Here is a 19426-nt window from a genome sequence, read left to right as displayed (position 1 = left end):
GCCACCGATTCAACCAAAAACCTCACCATGTGTGCCAACAGTCGGCGCAGTAGGAACAGCAGAGTTAGTAAGGTAAGCAAATCTCTGACGAATAATAATAAGGCAGCAAATAAATTTCTCAAACAACTTGGAGTATTAAAGAATTAAAATTTTACACCAGCTCGCCTTAAAGTGACTCTTTCTCTCATTGTGTTACATGCCCTCTTTTATATCGAACAACGAGTCTGATGGTAATTGTCATGTCATAAGTGATTTACGTATCTTGTCAACTCTCATATTCCTACGATACGGAAAAAAAATACAAAACGAAAATAAAAAACTGCGACTTGCATTTGGCAATCGAACACAGATCTGCTGCTCCTCAACCCCATGCCTTGGCTGTTACATTAGTTGCGCTTCGGTGAGCAGCTTTTGCTTCATGGATATATAAGTGTAAGGCGTAAAATTTGCTTTACTGTATTTCTAGGAGAATATGCGTCTCGGATCGATATATAATCAAAATGCTCAGTTTTTAGTTGTTCATTGATCCTTTTAGTTTTATCCGATTTCACGTCTTCAACTTTAGGGACGGTTTTTCCAAAAATAGGGGGCATTCAGTCAAAATATCTTAGTCTTTCATTGGAGGTTCCACAGAAACGACCTGCCAAATATGCGCCGAATCCGTTGGCCGCGTCTGACGCAGGCTCGTGCTGCCAATTGAGAAGTTACTCGAGTGAGAAGTAGCGACTCCAAGGTTTGCAAAGCCGAGAACGACTGGGAGTGTGCTGACCTAAACAAACGCCCCTCCATACCACACCAAAAAGACGCCTTTGGCTGAGACCCACCTGTGGCCAGAACAGCGGAGCTATTTCCTTCACAGGTTGCTCAGTGTACAGATTGAGTAACAAAGGCGTACTTTACAAGTCTTCTCTGCTACCTTTATAATTTAAAGAGTGAACTCCAGTCAGTACTGTCAAACAATTCCTCTGAATCTGCAGATGCTATAAACATACACTACATTTCTAGGAGTCGATAATGCCTCGCGTGGTCCTACATTTCTTCACAACGTGAACTGATATGTTCTTTTATTTTTCTGTAAACAATTCGTGCCAGTATTTGGAGATCATGAATTATTAACTGACATTTCAGTAATATTATCAACTATCTTTTCCGGCACCGGAAATATTAGTTTTTCTTTCAACTTATTTCCTCTATTTCACATATCAACAGGTGAAACAGTTTTGTCAAGACTAGGCCTCTCAAGGTTTGCAGTAATTATGATGGAATGTCGTCTACTCTACGAGCCTTTTCTCGCCTTAGGTCTCTGAGTGCCATCTCATCTACATTTATTGTCTCTTCTCTTTCTATGATATTGCCTTCAAGTTTATTTCCCTGATTTTTTTGTGTCGTATCTCTTCTGACTGCTTTGATGTGGCCCACTCTACGCTAGCCTCTTCATCTCAAAGTAGCACTTCCATTCTATGTCCTCAATTACTTGCTGGGTGTATTCCAATCTCCGTCTTTCCCTACAGTTTTTGCTCTCTACTGTTCCGTCCAGCACCAAGGAAGTTTTCCCTAATGCCTTAACATGTCCTAACATCCTGTCCCTTCTTCTTGTCAGTGCTTTAAGAATTTCCTTATATTCCTTTCTTCGCCGATTCTGAAAAGAACCTCCTCATGCCTAATCTTATCAGTGTACTTAATTTTCAATATTCTTCTGTAGCAGCACATTTCAATCTCTTCTATTCTCCTTTGTTCCTCTTTTCTCACAGTCCATGATTCACTATACTAAAATACTGTACTCCAAACGTTTATTACCATAAATTTCTTCCTCAAATCAGGCCAACATTTGAGCCCAATAGACTTGTTTTGGCCAGGAATGTCGTTATTATCTATGTTAGTATGCTTTTTATGTCCTCCTTGCATCGTCTATGGACTATTTTGTTGCCTAGGTAGAAAAATTTCATAACTTCATCTACTTCATGTTCAATAATTTTGATATCAAGTTTCTCGCTGCTCTCATTTCTGCTGCTTCTCATTACTCTGGTCTTTTTCCGGTTTATTCTCAATCCATGTTCTGTACTCAAGAGATTGTACATTCCTGTAATTCTTTTTTATTTTCGCTGAGGATACGAAAGTCATCAGCAAATCTTATCGCTAATATCCTTTGACCCCGAATTTTAATCCCACCTTCGAACTCTTGAGTCTTTTCCTCATATAGACTATACATGTATATTACTTTTGTCTTCTAGCTCTGCCTTCTTTCCTTACTATGCCTTATTACCTGAGCTCTTGATATTCATACAGCTGCCACCTTTTTTTCAAATGTCTCTTCAGTTTTCCTATAAGCGACATCTTTGTTTCTCCTAGTCATACGTGCTTCTGCAGCCTTCTTATTTATTGTCTGGCCATTCCAACTTAGCCAGTTTGTACTTCCTGCAATATTATGGTCTATTCATCTATATTCCCTTCATTTCTTGCTTTCGTTAGTTAAATTCATAATCTCGCGAGTTATACAAGAATTTTTGTTGTTCCCTTCCTTTTTGTCTGTATAATCCTCATGACTTTCGCTATTTCATCCGTCGAAGCAACCCATTCGTCCTCCATTGTATTGCTTCCGCTGTTGTAGTCATTAAGTATTACAGAGCTTGGAAGTTATACTCTGCTTTTTTTAAATTCACTGGCTCAGCCTAAAATAAAAAATTCGAAGAATGTTAGTGCATGAATACCTGTTACATGTACGTCATGTACAGATTCATTCTGCGTACCTCTGTAGACAGGGATACCAGCTGATTTAAAAAAAAATACTGGTTAAGTCGTTTGTTAATGTGCCATATCTCTGCGAAACGAGTGTGCCTTTATGACCTCTTTTAACTGTATTAATTGTACTAATGTGTGTATCCAGGAAACAGTTTGAGGCTGTTGATGTTCATTGTTCAAGTGGTCACTGCTGGGGATCACTTGTCCTTATCGTAGCTGCATAGTTGCATATTTATCTGAATTTCTTTGCAGGCGCCTTCCTTATCCCTTACATCATCATGTTAATGGTGATGGGTGTACCTATCTTCTTTATGGAGATGGTCCTTGGGCAGTACAGTCAGCAAGGGGCTACTGTTGTCTTTGCTCGGATGGCACCTATCTTCCAAGGTAAGACTTAGTGTCAGAAGCAACACAAAAAATTATATTAAAACTGAACATCATGCTTAGGCGCTGGTCAACAGCATGTTCGCATTTTATAAAATGCATAACACTGTGCTGTCTATGATAATGTTATTTATTCTGCTACCGGTTTCGGTCTTGAACCATCATCAACAGCAGAAAATTATCGCAGAAGTATCACATGCCACACATTCTTTGACATACATTACTATTGAAAACCATAATCGCCCATTGCAACATAAAAGGACCTTAACTGCTAACATTTTTATGAAAAATTGTAGCAAGATTACAATGTGACGGTCCACTGACAAAAAGCAATGTCAATGAGCTCTCATATTGTAATTTTGCTAGAAGTTTTCATTTTTAATGGCAATTATGGTTAATTACGGTTATGCCAAAGCACTTACAACATGTGCGACATCTGCGATAATTTTTCTGCCGTTGATGATGGTTTAAGACCGAACCAGTAGCAGAATAAATAACATTATCACAGACAGCACAGTTACGAATTTCGTAAAATATATTAAAATTCTTAGCCCATGTATTCATAAATATAAAATGTTAATAAAACATAATGTTTATCTCAAGCATTCAGAATTGGTCACATATACTCATAATAACAATATACTGAAGTTGAAATGAATCTACTATTTGGTGTCAGTTCATATCTGGCTATTATTTCCGTACATTTCAGAGAAAATTTTGCTGCATATTAGTCATAGCTACTTTGTTATATTCTGGAATATACAGTGAAATTAAAAAGTAATTAAGATAAATTATGTAACTACAGTGTTAGAGAAGTTAAATATAAGGGATTACAGAACAGTATCGTTTTCATGTAGAATCAACATGGCAGGAGGTGGAGTTACAGCATATGTAAAAATTGGACACAAAGCCAGAAATATTGAAACATATTGTTATTGTATGGATTAGATCCTACAATCATATGCGTGTCAGTTGTTATCGCAAGATATTTCTCTTTTAATTGTAAAAGTATACGGATACCCTCTAGAAAACTTTCGGCTGTTTATAATGTATCTGGACTCCTTATTGAGCTACATGGCACACAAGAAAAAACAATTAGTGGTTTGCGGAGATTTCAATGTAGATTTCTTAAGGGATTCCGACTGTAAAAATGAGATGGATTCATCATTAGGCTGTTTCAATCTGATTTCAGTGGTAATTTTTCCAAGTACCATGCAGCAACCTTAACTGATAACATTTTTATAGAAAGTGCTCAGGCTGAAACAATTACTGTGTACGAAATTGTTAATGGACTACCTGGTCATAATACACAATTAATGGAAATAATCTAACTCCTTATAGCTCTGAAGCTTATTCCTACAGAGCAATGAGGCTTATTAATGTTAACAGAATAGAGTGTTTTAAAAATAAATTAAAATAGGTGGTATGACATGAGCTATATTTGTAAAGATAAACTAATGAGAAATGCAGTATGTTCCATAGTAAGTACTGTAAATATTAGAAAGTGGGTTTTCTAAAAAGTTATCCAAAAAGTCGATTATAAAAATCTTTAAGCCATGGATAACTAAAGAGATTAATATCTCATGTAAGAGGAAAAAGGAAATCTATATATGTGCCAGAATAACTCAAGATGCAACAGTGATTGCATTCTACAAAAAAATACAGTAATATTTATTAAAATGTCCAGAAATATGCAAGTCCTAACAGAAGTTAAAATGAAGATAATGAGATTGAAACTATATGGGATATTGTGAAATGGGAGACATGGCAGTTCAGTATACAAGATACCACAACAACTAAACTAAATGATAATGTTGTGATTGTTAATTCATAAGCTGCAAGTACTTTTAACAATGAGTTTCTAAATGTAACAGCAAAAATAAGATAAAATGGTCCAGTTATAGAAGCAAGAAGATATAATAAAAATTCCATTCCACAAAACTTTAAGCAGTATCTTACTTTAAGTAGTATCAATATCATTCACTGAACTTAACAAAACTATAAAAACTGGAAAAAATCTCATGTGGTATTTGGAATTTCAAACAGAATCCCGGAAACTTGTTCTAACTTTATAAGAAATGTCAGAGAGACTGAAACATGCAATTGTTGGACATGTTTATAAGAAAGGTGACAAGAGAGACCTAAGTAATTGCTGTCCAGTTTCCCTGCTAGTGCATATTTCCAAAATATTCTATAATACCTCCTGAATAGTCTCAAATTTACGTAGGAACAGTTTATATAGCACATCATAATTCAGGTCCCAGAAGGGTTGCTCAACTGATAATGCTATTCATATATTCCCTCGTCAAATATTACAAGCCTTAAGGAGTAAAATATCTCTGGTTGGCATTTCTTTGTATATTTTCAATACGTTTAATTGCATAGATCATGTTTCGCTGTGGTTGTACTCCCAGCTGGTTTGAAAGAATACTTAAAAAAACAATATGTATAACGTTATTTTCAATAATCCAAACAATGTTGGAATATAAGAAAATTTTAGGGACTGTGTAGAAATCATGAAGGGAGTCCAACGAAGTTCAGTTTTGATTCACTCCTATTACTTATGTATGTGAATGACCTTTCACTTAACATTCATGAAGCTGAACTGCTACTTTTTGCTGAAGTACTAAGTGTATAATAAATGACATTGGAGAGAAAAAAACAGAAGAGGTTATTAATGACGTTTCTGAAAGAATTATTAATTTTCATAAAATACACATATTCAGTTTTGAACAACAAACAGACACACACCAACAACTGATGTAGCACATCAATAGAAGACAGTAAGGAGGGAAAAATGGTCCACACTTTTGGGTGCACATATTGTTGAAAACTTGAACTGGAAGAAGCATATTGCTGTGATTCTCGAACAGTAAGGTTGAGTTACTGTTTATTGCTCTTGGTATAATTGCTAGTTTTGCAAACAAACAACTCATATACCTCACATATTTTGTAAAATTCCAGTCAATAATGTCTTATCGAGTAATTTTCTAGGGCAACTCACCACTTAGAAAGAAAGTAAGAAAGTATTCATTGCAAAAAAGCAAGAAGCAAGAATAATATGTGATGTTCACTGGCAGTTGTCATGTAGGTACCTCTTCAAGGAATTAAGCATTTTAACTGTATCATCACAAAAGATACATTCTCAAATGAAATTAGTCGTAAATCCATCATAATTCAAGAAGAAAAGTACAATTCATGTCAACAACAACAGAGAAAAAATGACCTTTGTTACCAGTTATTAAAGCAATTAGTGGCTAAGAGCGGACTTCAATATTCACTAACAAAAATTTTTTGTCATTTGCTCAGTAACATCAAATGTCTGACAGGTAGCAACGCAAATTTTAAATCTAACCCAAAAATAATTTCTGCTGGACAACTCCATGTATTCCATGGACGAATTTTTATTTAAAAACTTGTAGCCATTAAAGAAAACAGAACTAGTTTTTAAGTGTAGTTGTATGAGTAGAAATAAAACGGTGATGTGTTCATTAATGCTAACACTAATCACAAATACTTTTCGTGCAAACTGATTAAGTCCACATAATTTATATGAAACACTCTTTCAAACGATGTGTATAACATGTAACTAACTCTAAAATGTTTTATCACAAACATCTATGCATATATAATTTGGAACATTTTTTTTTCGAACCAGCATTGAGAATAATCTATTTTTTAATTTAGAAACTCATATTTCGTTCTGAAGATATCAAAGTATTTCTCAGGCACCAGAAGTAATTGTTATATGAACGGCATTAGAACTGTGGCTCAAAGCAGTGTAGGACTGTTCACCAGTTACTTTTACTAGTCAGTAAGCACATATAAAAACCCATAAATGGGGAGACGATTAGGAACTGAGTTCGTATGAATTTTGTACTTGAGTCGAATCAGGCTGGTAGGACACCACGCAGCTTTCAGAGCCTGTGTTTCACTCAGTGACGTGATGCATACCAGCTTCACTGTTGTCGGTAATACCATAAATAAATATCAATTTCATTTCGCGAATGAGGCTGTACATGGTATTGGGTAAATGGCAGTGCCAATGTTAGTGTCAGCAAGTGTAACCGGCCATTCACTGGTAAATTTGCCAGTACACTGTGTAAGAATGTTGGGTCCTGTTCTTTAAGATATGAAACCAACAAATACACGGAACAGTGACGTCGATGCTTGCATGTCCACTTCCGTCAACAACTTACTCATAAAACCAGCCATGAGTACGTTCATATCATGATCTGCCTTGGCTAGAGTTAAATACAGAAAAACTTTCATTTTCTCTTGTGTAACGGTAGAGCCATGTAAACACGCGATGGATCTTTCAGCAGAGAAAGCGCTGTCATTTAGAATCTGGATGTGGAGCTTCGATTGCCATAGGCTAGTTCACAAACGTACAACACAATCCACCAGTAACACGAACTGTATTTGAACTGAAGATGTACTGTCACACTGGACCATCAGTAACGATCAAATTGTGCACACTGACGTCACTTTCACAAATAATTCTACCTTTTGATCCGAGTTCTACACGTACGATCTTTACAAGACTTCCGTCACGTAAGTCAGCGCCATTACAAGCAAGCTAAATGGCTGCTATCCGAGAAAAGGAGGATTTTGGGTCATAAGTAAAGGGAATCGGAAGAATAATAATGATACTGAACACACAGAATATTTAAAAAAAAATTAAAAACAGACAATTTCGATGGAAGAAGTACGAGGCTTGATTGACGTGCACAATAAAGCTTCAAAAATATATCCCGTGCTGGAGTCTTTGAGTTTTAGTAACAACGAAGTTCCACAGTCAGTCATCCTCGACTTCCTCTCCTGGGCTAACCTCTTCATCTCAGAAAAGCACTTGCATCAGACGTACTCAGTTATTTGTTGGATATATTCCAATCTTTGTCTTCCCCTGCATTTTTTCCGTCTATAGCTTCTTCAAGGACCGTGGAAGTTATTCCTTGATGTCGTAATAGACGTTCTATCATCCCGCTCTTTCTTCTTGTCAGTATTTCCACATATTACTCTCCTCGCCGATTTTGCGCACAACCTCTTCATTTGTCTGTTCCCTGGCCCAACTTCCTTATGTACCACAACATCTCTAACCCTTCAATTTTCTTCTTTTCCAGTTCTCTAATAGTTCAGGATTCACTTCTATAATTCTATGTTCCAAACGTACGTTCTCAGAAGTTTATTCCTCAAATTTAGCCCGAGGTTTGACATTTATTGGTTTCTTTCGGCTAGGTACGCCCTCTTTGCGTGTGCTAGTCCGCGTTTTATGTCGTCGTTGCTTCCTCCCTGATGTATTATTTTCTTTCTTGGTAGCAGAATTCCTTCATCTGTCTATGGTCACCAACTTCGATGCTAAATTTATCGCTAATCTCACTTTACTCCTCGCTACTTTCATCTTTCTGCGGTTTACACTCAGCCCATATTCTACATTCATTAGTCTATTCATTCCTTTCAACAAGTCCTGTAATTCTTCTTCATTATCGCGGAGGATGGCAATGTCATAATTGTAGCTTATCATTGATATTCTTTCATCTTGAGTTTTAAATGCACTCAAAACTTTTCTTTTATTTCCGCCATTGCGTCTTTGATGTACAGACTGAAAAGTAAGAGCGAAAGACAACATCCCTATCTTATATATTTTTCAATTCGAGCACTTCGTCTCTTGTCTCCCACTCTAATTTTTCCCTCTTGTCTTTTGTACCTTTTGTGCATAGTGTACATTACTCGTTTTCCGTGTAGCTTACTCCTATTTCCCAGAGAATTTCTAACGATGCATCATTTTACATTGCTGAGCACTTTTCCTAGGTCAGCAAAATGAAGGTGTCTTGATTTTTCTGAAGTCTTGCCTCCATTACCGAGCACAATGTCAGGACTGCCTCTCTGATGCCTTTACCTTTCCTAAGGGCCAAGCTGCTGGTAATCCAGCATATCCTCAATTTTATTTTCCATTCTTATGTATATTATTTATGTCAGCAATTGCGATGGTGTGTTGTTAAGCTGATTATGCGATAGCTCTCGCACTTATCTGTCCTAGAAATCTTCCGGATTGTATGGCTGACATTTTTCTCAACGTTTGATGATGTGTCTGAGAGTCACAGATTCTACAAACCGGTTTTAACAGTAATATGGTTTTCACTCCCCCCAATGATTGTAGGAAATCCGAAGAAATATTATCGGTATTTTCTGCCTTCTTTGATTGCATGTCTTCCAAAGCTCTGTTAAACACTCCCTATAGTAACTGATCCTCCGTGTCTTTCAAACTGACTCCCATTTCCTCTACCATCACGTTATCAGACAAGTCCTCTGCCATACAGAAACCCCCCGCGGTGTTTCACATTGGAATTCCTGTTACACTGTTAATGTTGCTGCCATTGCTTTTAATTTCGCCGAATATTATTTTGATTTTTCTATACGCTGAATCTGTTCCTCAGATACCAGTTCATTTCTCGATTTCTTTAAATCTTTCCAGCAGCCATTTCATTTTAATTTCCTTGCACTTCCCACTTTATCTGATTCTCAAGCGACTTGTATTATCAAATTGTTGCCTTTTTCAGATTATGTTTGTACTCCCTTTCTTTGTTAAGCAATTGAAGTACGTCTTCTGTTATCCAAGGTTTCTTTGCAGTTATCTTTTTTAGCCATATATTTGTCCATCCAACTTCTGTGATTTCCTTTATAGGATATGTCCATTAATCTTCATCTGAACTTCCTACTGTGATATTCATTGCTGAGTGCACTAGCTTGGTAGAAATGTATAAAATTTTCTTAGTATGCAAGTCACTTCATGTTTAAATTAAAACTCGAACTTTCGAAGATCACTATCTTCGTAGTTTGGAACTGAAAGCTGGGATAGAAGTGTGTCCTACTGTCGTAGTTGTCTTACTTTCTGCTGGTGGAGAGAATCTTCTCGGGTGGGTTTCACCTTTCCCCCAGGGGACATCACTGCACCAAAAGTAAGCCAAGAACACCACTATGCGACAGCTATCCGTACTATCAGTCAACTCTTGGCAAAGAAGATGATGAAGATTTTCAAAGACTCGAATTTCAACTCAAACATGACGCGGCTTGAACAGAAAAAATCTTATACAAAACGTCAGAGCCATTTGATGATTGAATGCCAGTATAAGATCACTTCGTGTGACTGCAACAGTCTGTCTGATCTGAGGTCTTTGACATAGTCGATCTGCGTGCTTTTTGTGCGCATCCGTCAGAATGAGCTCGAGTCATAAGGAAGCTGGATGGCATGGCGAACACATGTCTATAACGAAGCTGGTGACAACCTCACTAGGTTGTCGAGGATCAGACTAACTCTCTTCGTTTCACGGGCGCATTCGGGAGGACGATGGTCCAAACCAGCGTCCGGCCATCCTGATTTAGGTTTCCGTGATTTCCCTGAATCGCTTCAGGCAAATTTCGGGATGGTTCCTTTGAAAGGGTACGGCCGATTTCTTTCCCCATCCTTCCCTAGTCCTTTGGGACTTGATGACGTCGCTGTTTGGTCCCCTCCCCCGAATAAACACGGGTGTGAAGTTTTTGCGAGTGGGGATCTTTGAACACCAGCACTTGTGAGGTCGACAACACAATCCTGTGTCCGGATCATCATCGTGACTGAAGTGGCGAAAGCGCCTGTTCTCCAGGGTAAATGCCTTCACCAGAGATCTCGCGGCACACATCTGCCATCAAAAGCATTATCACCGACTCAGAAAATTTGATCTGTGCGCTCAGCGACCATCCAGATGCGTTCGAACGGCACAAAGCCATCGCACTGTTCGTTAATTGTAGTATTTTGCCCACCGCGACTGGGACCAGGAACATTGCGGTAGTATCGTGTAGACAAATGACTGGCAACTTCGTCTGTAGAGTAATATTTTTGTCTGGTGCACCCTTTGGAACCGAAGGGAAAACAACAGGAAGAAGTCAATGTCTCCGTCTTCAAGATGTTAGGAGCATGTGCGCTAATGCATGTATTTCCTGTCTGTAGTGCGACCGCTGCATGCTGTATGAAAGTCATCCTGCGTCGCTCTACGAGTAATCTAACGCAAAAGGATTTCATCTGGTAGTGCTCGCCCTGTTAATTGGTACCTGCATCAAGCGACCGGACTACCCATCACGCGCTCCGTACATGAATCCGATTGAACTTTCAGAAAACATTCTATGCCAAAGAAATACACCCCTAACATAGCCACCAAGTACTACTTGTTCTTTGAGTGAAGTAAGATGTGTATTGCAAATCGTGTTGCACGACCCGATTCTTAATACGAGGAGTCGTCCATTCTGTGTTGCTCTGTAAGATGTGTCATTCCGTAGTCTTGTTTTGTGTGCTACCATTCCATGGAACCCACAACCTTATGTATGAATCACAATATTATCCTAGATAATTTGAAGTTTTATGGGAATGTCGGCAGTTTACAGACAACCAATGGATAATATAGTATTTAACCAAAACAATGCAGAAAGCTGTATTTTGTAATTCAACCAATAAAGTCCGACGACGTAATTCTGACGGGAGAAATCACATACGGGGTTCTCCAAGGCTCAGTCTTTGGTTCACTGTTGTTCTTCATAAATGTCAACGAACTTCCATCTAATACACAACAAGCAATGTAAGATTTTTTTGTTTTTGCAGATCACGTAGTATCGTAATCAATCCAATCACAAATTTAGAAATAGAACAAATGGTAAACAAGTACCATTGACTGGTTTTCTGAGATGGTCTCTTCCTCAATTTTAAAAAGACACAACGTATTCCCTTCTGCTCGTCTAGAGACACTAAACCAATGATAATTGTAAAACACGGCGAGAAAATTAAAATATTGTGAAAACTTCAAAATTTTTGGCTGTACTTATTGACGAGAGTTTAAACTGGAAAAAGACACATTCTGGAACTTCTAAAACAACTTAGTTCAGCCACATTTTCACTTAGAATCATTGCATATGGGGAGAGACAAATCAGTAAGCTGACGTATTTTGAATAATTTCTTTCCATGATGTCATGTGGAATAATATTCTGCAGTAACTCATCCTTAAGAAAGAAAGCCTTCATTGCTGAAAAACTTTCTGTTAGAATAAAAGGTGATGCTCACGTACAGTCATCTTGTAGACATTCTGACTTTGCTTCACAGCATATTTATTCCCTCATGAAGTACGTTGTAAGGAATCCACTACAATTCAAAAGGAGCAATAAGGTACATAATCACAATACGAGTACGAAAAATGATATTCATTGCTCCGTAGTAAGGTTGTCTTTAGCACAAGAAGTGGTTCACAGTGCTACAACAACAAGTTTTGATCACTTATCCAGCGATGTAAAATGTGTGTCAGACAGTAAAGTAAAATTTGAAAACAAAATTGGAAAGTTTCTCCTTTCAACTCCTTCTGTTCCATAGAAGAATGTCTTTTATTGAGACAACTGTGTGTAAATGGTGGTGGGTAGAAGTTACTAACTCTCTTATATACATTTACTAAAAACTTATGAATTGTCAGCATGTAATCATATTTACAAATGAATTTGCAATGTGAAAATAAAATGAATCGATCCAAACCAGTAAGATTTATCATGGAAAGTGATCCACGGAGCATGAAACTAACTAACAATAGATGACAGTGGTCGAGTTGCAAGTATACTCGACTCGTTATAACTGCGTTACGCGTCATAAATTTCCCTTTCTTCCTGTAATTTCGTGATCCTCAGGTATAACTTATACTCATGAATGTTCTTTTTCTGTCCTATTGGTCCGAGGGACCCGTCGAGAATTTTTCACCAATAATCATGCTGTTTTGGGACTTGCCATCTTCATTTTGGTGCAGCAGACATAAAAAATTTCACAATTTTGTGATGACTGATGAATGGTATTAAAATTTCTCGATCCACACGAGACATTTCTTCCCTTCTTTCGTCTAGTTTGCAAGTATGAATTTGGAATAGGTTTTTCAAGGGTGGGTTTTATTTGACCACAATTTACTGCGGTCTTAGTTTTCCAATAGTCAAATGCCACAAAGTGGGATGTTCTACCACATTCAGATGTTTCAATATTGCGTTCGTTTCAAATTTAAATGTTCTTTCTCTCTGCCAAAGGAGTGGGCTTCAGCGCGCTGGTCATAGTGCTTGTGATCAACATCATCTACATGGTGGTGGTCTCGTGGACACTGTTCTACATGTTCGCCTCGTTCAGCTCGGTGCTAGGCTGGGCGCGCTGCGACTATGACTTCAACTCTGACTGTGAGTACTGTTCTGTCCGTTACCTGTATTTTACAAATACTGTTTACTGCATAATCCATTAAATTTCAGGGATGCACTTCTGTCTTCCCCCATCCTCCTGCCCCCTTTCTCTTTCCACCTCCATCTTCCCCTCTCTCTGGCCAATTCCTCTTCTCATTACTCTCTATCCATCCTTTCCTCCCCCTCTCACTACCCATATCCTCCTGCCTCCTCTCTCAGTCCATTTTATCCTCCCTCCTGTCTTTGTCCATCTCCAACTCCCCCCCCCCCCCCCTCCTCTGGCACTTCCCTCTTTCTCTCCATCTCCTCCTTCCCTCTCTCTGCCCATCTACTCTCTCAGTCCATCCTGTCCTTCCCCTCCTTCCCCTTTTACAACTGTCCACTGCCCATCCCATCTACCAAATTCCTCCTATTCCTCCCACACCTCCACCATTTTCTACCAATTTCCTTCTTCTCCTCACTTGGAATATCTCATCATGTTCCTGTCTCTGTCCATCTCCTCCTCCTCTCTCTTTGGCCATTTCCTCCTCCCTCACCCTCTGTACAACTTCTTCTACCACTTTCTCTGTCTGTTCCCTCCTTCTTGTAATTCTTTCTGCTTCATCCTCCCATTCTCTATCAGTCTCCTCCTTTCAGTCTCTCTGTCCTTCTCGTCCTCCTTCTCCCTGTCAGGCCATCTTTTCCTCCCCCTCTCTTTGTCTATCTCCTCCAGCTTTCCTTTTCTATCTGTCCCTACCTCCTTCCCCTCTTTCCATCCATCTGTCCATCTTCACTAACCTCTATCTCTCTCTCTCTCTCTCTCTTTCTCGCTCTTTGTTCACATTCCCCTCTACCCATCTCAAATGCCTCCCAGCCATGCCAACCTGTATGTGAAGCCCTACAAAACAGGTCGAAAAAGCAGGCCAGTACTACTTCAACACACATGCCTGTCATGGAGGGCAGCCTACAACTTGGGGGCCTGAAAACAGTTTTTTGAACCTGAGATGTAGGCTACCCTGCAAGGCACATCCATAAAGCAGATTGTATTTATTCAAGTAATTCATTAATCTGTGTTTCATAATTAAGTATATTATTTTTGAGATTGGTGACAACAGAGAAATAGGGTGGTAGATTTGTGTCTCCTGCATTACCTTACTCTTGCCTGTTTTAAATACTCCAGAAATCTCCCTGATGTGAATGATACAGCTGTTACTTCTGTTACAGGAGCTTGTATTCTCTCTATATATTGTTTCAGCACACAAATTGGCACTTCATCTAACTCTACCAACCTTTTATTTTTTACTTTTCAATTCTATAAACTTTACCAACAGCCATACACTTTAAGATAATTTATTTTATTTTGAAAGCAAGTGTACAGCTGTTGGTAAAGTTTATTGAGTGGAATAGTGCATACCGCACGATGTCCACTGGTCATAATGGACCAACAAAGATTTAATTTTTTTGGTTTCATACAGTTCTTCACACTCTGTGGTTGGTAGTAACATCACTGTGCTTACTGCATAATTATTTATTGGTGATACATTCGTTTTTGCGAATTTTTGCTGTAATTTCTCTGCAATACTTAAAAAAAACGCTCATTTTTGTAATTTGCTAAGTGGTGTGGATCATTTGTTGCTTTAGCTTCGAATGTTCAAATGTGTGTGAAATCCTAAGGGACCAAACTGCTGAGTTCAACGGTCCCTAGACTTACACAACTTAAACTAACTTATGTTAAGAACAACACGCACACCCATGCCTGAGTGAGGAGTCGAACTTCTGGAGGGAGAGGCCGTGCATTCCATGACATGGGGCCTCTAACCACGTGGCCACTCCTCGTGGCTGTTACTTTAGCTCCCTCAATTACCATTATTTTATTATGCTTTAGTTTGTCTGTCCCTGTTTTCTTTTTACTTTTCTTCTATGCATTGTGTATTATCTTGCCATTAAATAACATTTCTGCAGCAATCAGCACCTTCCCATAAATTATTTTGTGTCTAAGATAGTAATTTAAGAACTGTAGCTCAGTATCACTCTTTGAAACACGTCGCTCTGTTAAAGAGAGATGAATGATACCTAGTTGTCTACCTAGGTCTCTGTCCAAGAAAATATGCTGATTAAACTGTGCACAGTGGAATTAATACATGATAATTTTCGGCCCACAAGTCGTTTAATGGGTGAAGGTAATCCCAATAGTACCCTAATTATACAAACGGATGACTAGCTATGAAATGAAATTCAGAGGTAAAATAAATCCATGAGTGTATTAACAATAACTTAGTTTATTTAAACATCGTCAAATAATTCCGTAAAAGCTTCTACTAATGTGACAAGACTGGGTGTTGTGTGATGTCCTTAGGTTAGTTCGGTTTAAGTAGTTCTACGTTCTAGGGGACTGATGACCATAGATGTTACGTCCCATAGTGCTCAGAGACATTTGAACCATTTAATGTGACAAACGCTAACAGTAAAACGAATAAAACGAAATTATAATGTTCTTTGGTTCGCAAAGATTAGAATAGGAGAGTATGTAATGGTAAATTCACCTTCCTAATATATTAAAAACTAACTGACCAAAATCTGCGACTCGACAGAGATGACTTACCATTTTCAGAATAGATATGAAGCTGTTATGCAACTGTGCCTGCCCTAGTTGCCATGTTAAATCTAACCGTGAAATTATGGAGGGTTACTAAATCGATCGTGACCCATACTACCGGTTCTGCTCATAAATAGCGGTAAGTGCTAGGTTTGGGTGGTGCTGATTGTTTGCTAAGTGCTCCAGTTTGAAAGCAGCTACTGCTTTGTCCATGGACGAGGACTTTACCAGAAGTCTGTTGGCTGGAGTCTGAGCCTGAGGAGTCCTGACTGTAGTACCCCAATTGAGAGCGGATTCGGAATGTGAAGTGCCTCTGCTGAGAGCAGAACTGAAAGTATATCCCTGGATGAAAGCCCGCAGTGTGTAATGAGAGCAGCGCATGACCATTCTTGGAAAATTTTTTGTGCCTCCGTTAGCAGTTACTTATTAGAAAAGTTATTTTTCCCTGTAACATCACCAAAGCAGGGAAACTCGGCCATCCCAGTCAAGTATAGTGATTCTATCCTTCCAGAAACTTTCATTTAAAAATCTTACAAACCGATGAGACAAGTGACCTCACTGTTTGGTCCCTCCCCCCAAATAAACCAATCAACCCTGTGTGTTATTTTTTTAGTGCCTCTGGCACACTGCTTTCTGGCATGGAAACACAAAAAGAAAGTAAAAATGCTGGTCTAGGCGCCGATCTATTAGCCGAAGCACGTGACCGTTATTTCCAGAGACTGTACAAGTGTTTTCGAAAGTTTTCAGTGTCTTTATCTGCGGTAGAATGTTCCTCTTAAGAATGACTAAAAAAATGCCCTCGCTGTTTAAGAATCCTCTTTCCACCAAAGAAACGTTTTGCGGATGTTCCGAGCAGTGAAACTTATCGGTGAGGCGGCCAACTCGCGTCGTCTTTCAAGGAAGCGTGTGGCACACAATGAATGGCTCTGGACCCATGGAGAATGTTGTTTTTTTTTTCCTTCATTCCAATTTCATTCCGCTGCCCCTTGGGTTAGGGGCGGGCTGGCAGCGGCACAATTCGCCGTGCTTCAGCTAAAAGATTACTTGAAATACCACAGGAGAACATTACATATATAAAGTAAGAGTACAAAAGATGAAATGTACACATGAGAATAGGAAAGTGATTGGAGTTAAAATATACAAAAAAGGGGCACCTGGATGAGGCACGTTTAACTAAAATCCACGTATAGTTTAAATGGCACTCAATGAAGATGTGGCACATTAACTCTGGCGCCTCGAACAGCGACATTGAAAACGGCGTTCTTAGTATGGAACAACAACACTGAACACACATTGCACTGATATGATAGAATGGATAAAAATGGCACATGAAGATAATAGAGGAAGTAAGAAAGTACCATATGATTCAAATTCATATGGCTCTGAGCCCTATGGGACTTAACATCTGAGGTCATCAGTCCCCTAGAACTTAGAACTACTTAAACCTAACCTAACCTAAGGACATCGCACACATCCATGCCCGAGGCAGGATTCGAACCTGTGACCATAGGGGTCGCGGGTCGGGTAAAGGGGTGGCGGGGGGTGGAGAGGAATGGAGACACCAGGGGGTGAGGAGGATCGAGGCGGCGGTTGGTATAGAGGATACAGATGTATTCAAGAAAAAGGAGATGTGGGAAGGGGATAATGTCATACAGGATCCTCATGAGGGACGGGATACGCATACGGAAAGTGAGGTGGACCGAATAGCATTCAATGATTTGGAGGGCTTTATAGAATTTAGGAGAGAATGGTAGTTCATATCGCTAACTTTGTATTAAAAATCGGCGCGGAGACACATGTGCAAAGGCAGCCACTAAAGGCGCGACATCTGTCGAGTTTTTGGGGGACTCTTCGAATGTTGCTCCATCTGTGGCGTGCAGGCACATGTATAATGATGATACTACAAGCGCACTCTTTGCCGGAATGCGCACTCGCGGAGATAAAATTCAGATGTCAAAACTAATAACATTACTTGCCACTAAACATGTTATTAACCATAAAATGTATTTTCTGAACTAAAGAAATCACCAGGTCCCACGTCTTATCCAGTTGAAACCCGACAGCACGTTTATAAGATCTTACACTAAACGTTTCTCAATCGATTCCTCAATAACTGAATCCCGGAAGGATCTCGTCCATATTTTGGCTGGTTCAAATGGCTCTAAGCACTATGGGACTTAACGTCTGAGGTCATCAGTCCCCTAGAACTTAGAACTACTTAAACCTAACTAACCTAAGGACATCACACACATCCATGCCCGAGGCAGGAGTCGAACCTACAACCGTAGCGGTCGCGCGGTTCCAGACTGGAGCGTCTAGAACCGCTCGGCCATCCCGGCCGGCCGTCCATATTTTCGTGGAAGAATAATCCATGGAATGTCCTGTGGAAATACAATGTTCGGCTATGGCCGACGTATTCGGCTGCGAAAGGCGATTGTGGCGATCATGTTCAATGCATCTTTCACGCACTGTGCGCGTTGTCTGACCACTCTAGGCTTTGCACAATGGCACCGTATTCTGAAGATTCCAGCCCTCCGCAGTCCCAGATCGTCGTTCGTCGAAACGAGAATAGCACAAGTCTCTGTAAGTGCGCAGAAGATTACATCGACATGATTTTGCTCAAGGTTTAGCCTAATTTCGACGAAATATTGCTGAAGCACGGGAGAAACGTCCTCTTGATCTTGTGGGTGGTCATCATTCTTCTTCCATAAAGCTGCGCTAATCTGATGTCAAGAATATCCAGTACCTGTAAAGGTGTTCCAGCTCCTTTGCAAGGCTGTCTCCATCAGGTACAACAGGATCGCCGATGGCGAACACATGAAGGCGGAACTACAAAACCTCAGATCCATTTTTGGAGCCAGTGGTTATGGGAAGAATATGATAGATAAAACTATGACGACAATGGATGAAGGCAATCAGAAAGCAGGAGGAAGCACAGAACATAGCCCTATTACCACATTTACAAGGGTCCCTGGACGTGTGGGCAAATTTCTCCACCGAGCCGGCATCAAGCCAATCTTTCGGAGCAATAACAAAATAAAAGACGTGATAGGCTCAAGGAAAGATGCGCCCGACCAGCTAAACATTTCAGGAGTCTACGAAATCGGTTGCGAATATGGACTGATGTATGTAGACCAGCCAGGGCGGCCGATCAGCACACGAATTGTAGAGCATGAAAGATGTATCCGTATGGGACAACGCACCAGGTCAGCAGTGGCGGTACACTGGGATGAGTGCGATAAGGAGAAAATATTCCGTGGAGCTCGCTTACTGGGGAAACAATCATTTACATTGAGGAGGAAGATTAGAGATGCGATAGAAATAGCCAAGCGATCCGCCAACATGAATAGAGGGAACGACTATAGGCTTCCGGCGTCCTGGGCGCCAGCAATGACAACGCTACGGCAGGACGGAGCGCGTAAAGCGACTCACACAGGCGGCGGGAGACCGCGGTGGTCGTACGTACACAGAACGCAGGCACGCCGCAGCCCGCATCTGGCAGT

General features: G+C 39.7%; 1 protein-coding gene across 1 annotated transcript in view; it reads left to right on the top strand.

The window, feature by feature from the left end:
• LOC124571027 (sodium- and chloride-dependent glycine transporter 1-like) overlaps positions 1 to 19426 on the top strand; it is a 282388-nt gene that overhangs the window by 124110 nt on the left and 138852 nt on the right. The window contains exons 3-4 of the mRNA XM_047131108.1: positions 2992 to 3126; positions 13205 to 13348. Of these exons, the coding sequence (XP_046987064.1) occupies positions 2992 to 3126; positions 13205 to 13348 (279 nt within the window). The remainder of the gene's footprint in view (positions 1 to 2991; positions 3127 to 13204; positions 13349 to 19426) is intronic.

Source organism: Schistocerca americana, chromosome 1, assembly GCF_021461395.2.
Source record: "Schistocerca americana isolate TAMUIC-IGC-003095 chromosome 1, iqSchAmer2.1, whole genome shotgun sequence".
NCBI lineage: Eukaryota > Metazoa > Arthropoda > Insecta > Orthoptera > Acrididae > Schistocerca > Schistocerca americana.
The sequence above is the reverse complement of the archived record's forward strand: the minus strand, read 5'-3'. Positions and strand labels throughout refer to the sequence as shown.